General features: G+C 31.1%; 1 protein-coding gene across 1 annotated transcript in view; it reads left to right on the top strand.

Annotated features, from left to right (window-relative positions):
• The first annotated feature begins 1481 nt into the window (after positions 1 to 1481).
• Positions 1482 to 10574, top strand: part of LOC124369251 (protogenin-like) — a 192244-nt gene continuing 183151 nt past the window's right edge. The window contains exon 1 of the mRNA XM_046827144.1: positions 1482 to 1690. Within this exon, the coding sequence (XP_046683100.1) occupies positions 1624 to 1690 (67 nt within the window). The 5' untranslated portion in view covers positions 1482 to 1623. The remainder of the gene's footprint in view (positions 1691 to 10574) is intronic.

The following is a 10574-nucleotide window of genomic DNA, read 5'->3' as shown; positions in this document are numbered from 1 at the left end:
GGCCAACGAATTTTATTTTCATTCTGAGAAGCATAATCGCGTTATAATTAATTGGAAATTTACCTTAAAACCCCGAAGATTCTTGTGTATCTATAGCAAATAAAACTTTCCTATGGGACACAATTTGTTTGAAGATAAAATATATATTGACCAAGTTAACACAAACGTGTGATAAATACAGAACCAAAAAAATCTCTTCCAACAATTAAAACATTTATATAGACCCTCACATTACAATATGAAATGTTTGAATGTCAGAGAATAACGTCTGATCTCAAAATGACGAATTTCGTTTTGCTGAAATTCAGTCATATAATAATGTCTCCTGAAATTGAAAATGCCTAAGAAAAAATTTAAAACTGTTGGTGGACACAACGTGCTGGAAAGTCATTAAGTTAAAGATTGAAGAATTTTGTAAATTTGATTTTAAGCTGTGTTGCATAATGTTCTCGAACATAATAAACCCACGTTTGACATAAAACTAGAAATTGCGGAAGTCATGGACCTCAACGAAGTGGAAATTGTGCCTATAGAAATAAATTCAATTTTAGTTTGGTTAAGCATTACCGTGCAATTAACCAAGAAGTTATCCTGGTACCATATAGGCTCATAGATCTGTAAAGGCCAAATTCACACACGTTTCCACAATAAGATTCGACATTTCACAGGTTTTTCACGAATTTTATTGTCGTGTTTTAAACATATCTGTGAAATAAATCTAAAAATATCTCCTAAAAGTTGATAACATTACAGACCCATGTAGAAAAAAGTGTTGGATAGAGTCTGTGGAACTCTAGATACTTTAACGGCATGTATGTGATTTTTAGTTTGATTTTATTCTGATACAGCACATAAGTGTAATAAATAATCCAATAAAATAAAAGGGTAATGTAAAACTAAAAATAAAGTATTGTGACAGACCTTGTGTTACAAATCGAATGGTCTGTAGCGTATGTAACGGACAAAACTGGGTATTTTTTTAATTGTTTACCTTAGAATGTTACAAAGTAAAAATAACATAATTTTAAGTGAGATTTGGACGTTAATTTGTGCACTCCGAGCACGGGTTGTCAATACTTACTTTGTACAATAAGCAGCGCCTAAAATTACATAAAGATTTATAGAGTTTTTTTCCACCTCAACATCAAACACATATACGGTTTATATCAATGTACAAATTTATACTTACTGTAAAGTATATAGCGTGTCAACGCTCAGAGAATAAAAAAAGCATAATTAGTTCAATGTACTATTTATGAAGTAATTAAAAACATTGCTCTACACATAATATAGACTTTAATTTCTAAGCGAAGATGTAAATACTGATTGAACGATGTAATGAATATTACTAGTCGCCCCTCCCTAGCTAGCCACACACCGACAGTGTCGCAGCCGGTGCGGAGCGCATAGTGAGTAAAGTGCAGTGTTATTGACGGATGTTTACAACGTTTGAAATTGGCGCTAATCATTCGTTTGGAACGGGGGAGTGAATGGCGATTGGCGCTGCGCAAGCGCCTCTATGCGCAAGCACGCTGCGCGAGAATCAGTGGTGGAGTGAACATTTTCACTAGGATATTTCAAGCCGAGTTTCTATCATATTAAGTTCCAAATGATTGTGAATTTATGGCGCCGCGAGTGTTACTGCTCAGCATTTTCTTTACCGTAGGATTGTCGGCAAGGAGGAGCACAGGTAAGAGGATTTTCCATTTCATTATTTAAAGTAGATTAATAAACATGATGTAGAGAAATGTGCTTCCCATACTTTCATTCAATATGGCCGCGCGATCTTATAGTTCTTTAAATGTTTGTTAACTTCGGATTTTGTTTACTTTGTTGTGAATAGAGTTGCAGCGTATGACTACTTTGTTAGCTAACATAACAAAGATTGTGTGTTTGGAATATAACCTCTGTAGCGTTTAAAACAGCAGCTGTCACTACAAAAACATGATGCAATAAAACTCGAGTTTTGTTGACAGTTTGCAATAATGACTCCTAAAATACATTGTCGTAGGTCTACATTGCAATAACCAATGGTTGATTTTGTCACGTTCTTACGTGCTACGGGGGATTGCCCGAATTATTTATTATTTGAAACTATGCCAATATACTCTTAAAGCTGTAAACAAACTTTAATAAACACTGCCGAAGAAAACAACGGACTTGTAGACCTTGACCCTGAAGTTGAGTTCAGTAATTTTGACGCTTAAAACTTAATTACTAAAATATGAAAATTTTCTTACCATAATGGTAATAGTGATTTTTTTTGTTTTGTTGATCTTATTTTTGTCATAGGAACTTGTAGATTACTAAATATCACATGTACAAAACTTTTTTAAAGTTACAAAACTTTTTCAAAGTTGTCATAAAAGTGTTTCTATCCAATTTTATAATAAAATAAATTTCAGTTAGGCCTATATTTTATTTTGCCAAAATATTTAGTTTATGTATAGTTGTTTATCTACAGTATTATCTTTAATGGACCTACTGCAAAATATAAAACAACTTGAAGCTGACAATTACAAGTTTGTTTCTGTATTTTTATTGAATAACAGAAAAACGTTAATATTGCTATTTTATGGTATTTTATACACTTTTTTATTGTTTAAAATCATAATGAATTAATTTTTACTCTATCAAATTGTTATGGTTCATTCTAAATTTGGCTACTATCTTACCTGACCAAATTTTTAATGAATTACATTTTAAGTAATTATCGTAAATTATTAAAGATAGTGGTTAGACTGCTAATTAAGTAAATGAAGATATCATAAAATATTTGTTTCCTGATGCTTTTTTCCTAGTTGCATTTACTGGAATGTCCGATTGGACATCTATAATGTTGCTTAAACATATGACATCTGTTACGTCGGATGCTGGTTGCACCTATAACACTAGTGCACAAGGCTAAAAGGTTTCAAAAAGCTTAATACTTGGGGCAGCAAATGTCTTGTTTTGGTACAATCCGATAACATATTTTTATGGAACAGTCCGTAGTCACTGATAATTCACATCTAATGTAACCCATTAGTGGACATGAGTTTCTACAGAGCCAGTTGTTCACGCTTTCAATATATTAGTGTTTTTTCTAAAGATGCAAAAATTATATGTGGGCTCAGTGTTACAATTACAATATAATCACAATTTTAGAAACAAAAGTGAGTGAGAGCTGTGTTGGTCTGTTTGTAAGATTGAAGAGACATGAGACAAATTGCACAACTGTTACTATAGCGAGACTAAAAATAGTCCATAAATTTTGAAAGTTGTGGCAAACTGCTGGTTCTGCAACCATTTTCATGTTAAAATATACTGATTTATCATTAAGTTTAATTATGCTTTTGGTTGTTATATACAAGAAGACACCATCCATTGATAAAATCTGTTACCTCTCTGTAACGTTGTGTTTTTGTGCTATACATGCATAGTGGGAGAAGCTGTAAAAACATTACCCAATAATATTAAATACAGTTGAACCTTGATAATTTGAACTTGAAGACACATGAACTCTATGAAATATTTCAAGACAGTTAAGATTCAAGTTATTAATTAAGAGCCAAGAATTTTACTGAGTTTTATTTTATTTTGTAATTACAACATCTGCCATCAACAAAAAGAACAACACAGAGGAAAATAAAACTTTATTATTCAGTAAAATTATTCTATATTCTATTAGTGTATTATTCTAGTTTAGCGGTCATTCCGAGCAAACACTTGATCAAGTTAAATTTTTGTATTATTGAAATATATTATAAAATTATATTTCAGATGATTTTAAGTGCCTCAAAGATGAAATGAATAAAAATAATACAAAGTAATAAAGTGCATAAAATATTATGTCTTCATCTTCTTTTAACTATGTGATTTTAAACTATCCCATGTTTAGTTTTTAATAACTTGAACATGTTGTTTCTGATATCAAAATAAAAGAAGAAGCAAACTAACTTAAAAAAGAAAGATAAATAAAGATTCAGACAACAATGAAAGAAAGATAAATAAAGATTCAGACAACAATGAGATGTTTATTGTCTACACACCTCACCGTGTTGCTTCTTATTTTGTTGTACCTGAAGTGTTTGAGGCGCTCCCCTGATATTTAAGCTTGATTGTTATTTACTATCTCTGGGGATGCTTTTAGTTTTTTGCCATAATAACCCCACACTATGGCCAGGGCATTTGTGATCGGTTCCTTCCTGTGCTCAGAGCACATTAACTGATTTGGCACGAGATGGTGCAGATCAAAAATGCTCCTGCTATCAGGGCCTTCAATGGCCCCTTGAGCGCCACACTACACTTCTGGTAGACAAAGAAAACATTCCTCAAGATATTCAAGCTCAGATCATGTTAGTACTCCAATATCAATGTTTATTGTATCGATTAATGGATATATATGTATGTAGGCTATATATATATTTACCTAATGGCATAAGCATTTAATACAGCATAAGTTACAAATAATAGATAAAGATATATAACAGGATTGTTTGCTTCATTAAATATATTTGAATTCCTATTTTTAGTTCATATTTCCAACTCTTTAAATTGTTTAAAATAGTATTACAAATTTTCGTTTTAAATATATATTTAATAGTAAAAAAATTGAAGTTAATCAAATAATTGCTCAGAATTAACCAGTTAGGTAATTTATCACATTCACAAACATGTGAGATAGCAAATTATTAAGTCTGGCACAGAACACCACATTAAATAGTGAATTGACAGCCAATGGTTGGAGAGATATATTTGTTAAAATATGAAAATTTTCATGGTAATATTGCGCTTGCTTACTAGTACAGTAGGTGAACTTTGGTTTACTGAGATGCCATATCTTAAACTTTGAGTTATAGAGGCGAATTAATAGAAACCACCCTATAGAGGTTGACATAGCTAGAACTTCAAGTTCTAGAGGGTTAATTGTACTGTTTCAGACAATGTAAAATTCGACTATATAGATAATAGATATAAATAAGATGTTTATATTTAATGAAATATTTGAGTGGTAGAGGTCAAATAAACATTGACTGTTGTAAGAGGTTAAAGCTTATCAATCATTTTGAGTTATTAAGTGTTGAATTATCAAAGTTTGATTGTATTTTAAATTGAGTTAACTTTGAAAATAAAAACAAGAAACATTTACAATATATTTAGACTTAATTCATCAAAATGAGAATGTTTATACAGGGTGGTTCGGGACGAAAGGAAAACATTTCAGGTGATTCCAGACCTAAAAACAAGAAAAAAAGTTCATATAAAAATATGTCTGGAAATGCTTTGTTTAGTGAGATAAGGCTAGCGAAAGATTTTGCCCAGATTTCCACTCTGAAGATAAAAACTTAACAAGGCTAAAACCATTATGGAACGGTAATTAAGACAAACATTTAATTTTTTCATATGAATTTTTACCTGAAAAATTGAATAAGCTAAATCCAAAAACTGTGAGTTTCTTTGTTTGTAATATAACTTGGTTAAAAACAAAAATCTACTATCAAAAAACACGGGTTTTACATTTGAGGTGCTATAATTTCATTAAATGACTAACTAACAAATGCATGAAATCCGTGAACAAAAATTGTAAAGAATTTATTCCTGAGAAAATTGATGTAAATAATTAAAGTCAATAGTGAAAAAATTCAAAAGTAATAAATTCAAATTTAATTGCAAGAAAACAAACACTGAAGGAAATTTACTTTGAACAGACTGAATACTATAACTCCTGTTTTGTAGCATCTCAGCTGATCAGTTTCAATTCAATTTTATTATTTATTATTTTATTAATAAGTTGGTAGCAGTGATCATTGTTATTGTTATTGAATATATTAGCACTGATCATTGATATTGTTGGTGGCTGCTTAAACACAGTATGACTTATTTGTAGGCGCTTGGTTACTTTAGTTGTGATTAGTGTTATTGCATTTTTATCTGTGAGAAAACTTAATTTCAAATTCCATTTAACATTTACTCTGTTTATCAATAATTCAAATTAAATTGAAGTTCATTCTTTTGATCTTTGCCGGATTTGTTTCACGTTTATTTTTATAATGTCTCATGTATTTTCTCACGCCGAATACATAGATATGGTTTATGTACGTATGGCTTTTGCAATGACAATGCTACAGCTTCGGTTGCAAAATAGAAACATTGTCTTCTTTAATGAAGAATATCAAATCATAACGTATTTAGCAGGATTTTTATTAATCTTCGTGAGACTGGTTGTTTTCTTAGTGCAAGAATGTTTATCTGACCGAGGGTTTCAACATGATAGTATTCTATAGATATAGTGCTTGAAAGTATTCTTCAAGCAGTTGAACGTAGTCCCATTTCAAGTTCGTGGTGAATATCTATATAACTTAATATCCCAAAAACTCTTGTGTTGCAAACTTTACACTTACACGGATTGAATCCATTTCACATACATATAGTGTAACATCTTCAACCAGGAGAGAATACTGTGCATCTACAATTCTGTGATTGGATTATGTCACATTGGATTCACTATGCAGGGAAACTGATTGGTACTGGAGGAGTTATTAACTGGTCGCCAAGGTATCTATACCTTACCCACTGGATGCTTATGGAGTTGAATGAAAAGTGAAGTTAACAAAGTGAAAGAAAGTTAATACACATAATTTAGATTACTCAAATTTTTGATGCTGCTGCTCTCATAAAGGAAAAGAAAGATTTTCTTGCAACAGCGACAAAATATTCTGAAGCATGTCAAGAAGTGTATAGACTGTAATGGCGGAATTATTTAACCTTATTTGTAATGTAATGAATGTAATTAGTTATGCTGTTTCAGCTTAAATTTTTTAATGTTTATTATGATAATATAGTATTTTTACTTTTTTGGAGGGTAATACAAGTGACATTAAATTTGAATTGATTAATTTTTAATTAGTTTGCTATTGACTTTATTAAGTACATCAATTTTCTCAGAATTAAACTCTATAATTTTTGTTATAGATTTTATGCATTTTTTTAGTAATTTCATGAAATTATAGTACTTCAAACTTAAATCCTTGTTTTTTTAAGCAAGTTATTTCACAAACTAAGGGACTTACTCCCCAGCAAGAGTCATTTCTGGCTGGTTTATACCTTCTAATTGAACCCACACTGGACATAGCAAAAACCGATGTGTCACTTGAATCTGGGCAACCTTATGGATGTCCATTAGCGGCACATCACTAACGACAAATGTCGAGATTCTGGAATACAAGGGTAATTCAATAGGTTTATTCTATTGTGGGAGATAACTGTTGGAGTCGGTGGGTTTTCATCCCTATGTGTCAAAGGTTCGTGCTAGCCTAGACATAAGGGTATGCCACCACCTGGCTGCTTTGACTGGAGAGGCTGGTTCAGAGAGGACATTACTAGAGATTAGTGCCCTAAATTCTTCGGCTGCAGTATAATAAGAGGCCACCACCACAATAGAATCATAGTACATCCTTAAAAACAGTAATAAGTAACTAAATGTTAAACTGTTTGTTTGTTACATTTTATAGATACACAACATAGATAATTTTTGTATAATGTAATTCGTGTCAACATTTTTGTTTCTATAGTTTAGATAATCATAAATATGATTCTATTGTGGTGGTGGCCTCTTATTATATTGTAGCTAATTCCTCAACATAATCCATTATACCCTGTCACTCCAGAAGCTGCGCAAAAGTCCTTATAGTGACTAGGTACAATTTTGAAGCTTCTTGTCTTAGGAAAACGACAATAAAGGCAGTTTTAGGACCTAGTGTATTCAATTTTTAAGGTCAGAATTCGAATGAAATGATCTAATGTTTGGTCTCAATACCGTTCCAATGTTAAAAATCCGGTCGCATTTAATCCTCAGAATGGAAATCTAGGTAAAATCTTTCACTAGCCTTATCTCATTAATGAAGCATTTCCAGGCGTATGTTTGTATGAAATTTTTATTTTGTTTTTAGGTCTACAATCACCTGTTAACATTTTTCCTTTTCTCACCCGAACCACCCTGTATAATTGAAGATAAAAAAGTATTTAGCTATGGACAAAAAAGGGTATTGAATGTTATTTTGCTCTGTAATGAGAGTTGAATGGCAAGATAAATACTGCTCAAACACTAACCTTGATACATTTAGTGAATTGTTTTAGGATAGGAAATTCTTGAAACTAGAATAATTTATTTTCAACAAGATATGTTATCAAGTACCAAAAGCCTGGTGCCTGATGTAAACTTACAGCAGAAATTTGTGTTGGGTATTTTGCCACAAAGAAACTATATCCTCAGCAGCTATCTGATTTATTGACTGTTCTGGAAACAGTGGAACGATCGTGGACTGCTTAGCATGGTTTTTGCCTAGTCGTGCACTGTCAGTTAGGAAAACAGTATCATTTGTTTTCATTAACTATTGATTTCTTTACCCACCCACAGAGCATATATAGCGTGCAGTGTAATTAATCTACTCTCATTTACATAGAAAAATATCTCTTTTCTTCCATCATCATTATAATTATAATCTTAGAACTGATCAGTAAACAATTTTGGATGTAGTCCAAATAAACATATTGCACTTAAAAGCTGTTAAAATATTCTAACTTTATTTTAGTTTTATTACTTCTATGTCATGTAGGCCATAAAAAAATTACGATTGAAAATTAAGTTCCACGTAGGGTATAATAATATAATATTTAGTTCTTTTAGGGAATTAAGAAGGTTGTAACGAAGAAAGTGTTGAACTTCGCACCATGAATGAATCTGTCAAGAGTGTCATAGAATTGAATTGAATTGTTACTTTGGGGGGGGGGGGGAGTTGCATGTGACAATTGTCCAGCGTTCTGGAATCTTAAAATAGATATAAAGAGTTTTTCTGTCACAAAAAAATGAAAATATTTCAGTATTGTTTTAAACGAGGCTGTGACAATTCATACACACTTATGTGTAACCTCTGTAGGATCAATACCACACATTCTTTTTTGTTGTTATTTGCTAGTTGTAACAAATTAACTTTTAAAAGATGTTCCTTGGATATTTAAATACAACTTTCCTTCTTGTTTGTATAATGAATTTCAAAATGCAAATTTTAGCTGTTGCTTATTTGTCTGGTTTGTTTAATTCTTTATCCTTACTCTATATAAATTAATTTTGTCCTGTTTTTATCAGTTGGCACTATTACTATTAAAATCTCAATTACCCTATAAAAATTGAGTGTAAGGTAAACATTGAGTGTAAGGTTGAATGTATGTATATTACTATCATTTTCTAGTATTATTATGGTAATATTTTATTAATATGTTTTTTATGAAATATGTAATAGAGCATGAATGATGTTTAACAACTTTTATTTATTCCAGGAACAATTATTTTGTATAATATATTATTATTTATGATAAATGTTATTAATATTTGTGGGCAGGTAGTATGAACATGGAATGTGTTGAACAATGCATTAGATAGATGTGGACAGTTGGACTAAGCATTTATTGCATTGAACTATGCATTAGATAGGTGTTTGCAGGTAGACTGAGTATGGAATGCTTTTGAACAATGCATGAGATAAATTTGGGCAGGTGGGCTGAACATGGGATGCTTTGAACTATGTATTAGATAGAGTGGGCAGGTGAGCTGAACTTTGAATGTGTTGAACTATGCATTAGATAGATTTGGGCAGGTGGGCTGAACATGGGATGCTTTGAACTATGTATTAGATAGAGTGGGCATGTGAGCTGAACGTTGAATGTGTTGAACTATGCATTAGATAGATTTGGGCAGGTGGGCTGAACATGGGATGCTTTGAACTATGTATTAGATAGAGTGGGCAGGTGAGCTGAACGTTGAATGTGTTGAACTATGCATTAGATAGATTTGGGTAGGTGGGCTTGAACATGGAATACATTGAACAAAGCATTAGATAGATGAAATAATACCAGAGTTAGTTAAGCATTCGGACAATTCTATAATTCTTAGCTTGTGTGTGTGTATGTGTATATATATATATATATATATATATATATATATATATATATATATATATATATATATATAAACATATACATATACACATACATATATATACACACACACACATATATACATATACACATACATATATATATATATATATATATATATATATATATATATATATATATATATATTTATAGACTTAAAGTTCACATTATTATCTTGGAAGGACTGATAGGTGTGATAGTTTTGTAAATAAGAGGAATATCAAATAAAAGAATAGAGTGATTGTGTTTGTAAATAAATATTTTGATTGTGTCACAATGTCATTTAGAAAGTGAATCAGGATAGCACAGTATGTGTGAAAGTAGATATTTGGTGGGAAGCGTTTGTTGTTGCATGTTGTTTATAAGATACTGTCCCAAGATTTTGAGTGCTTCATTTAACATCATTGAGACTTACCTTAAAACTTAGATATCTGGCACTGGTTGATTAGTGATATAGATTTTTGTATTTTACTAAGAAAACCTGTCACAATATTTTGATGTTTTGTATTGAGCTGTTTACAAGCTGTATTACTATATCAATCAGATTTACAGGATTTTCTAAAAGCAGTTTTGATCCCATATTTACAGATGTTACAAAT

Source organism: Homalodisca vitripennis, chromosome X (assembly GCF_021130785.1).
Source record: "Homalodisca vitripennis isolate AUS2020 chromosome X, UT_GWSS_2.1, whole genome shotgun sequence".
Lineage (NCBI taxonomy): Eukaryota > Metazoa > Arthropoda > Insecta > Hemiptera > Cicadellidae > Homalodisca > Homalodisca vitripennis.
The sequence above is the reverse complement of the archived record's forward strand: the minus strand, read 5'-3'. Positions and strand labels throughout refer to the sequence as shown.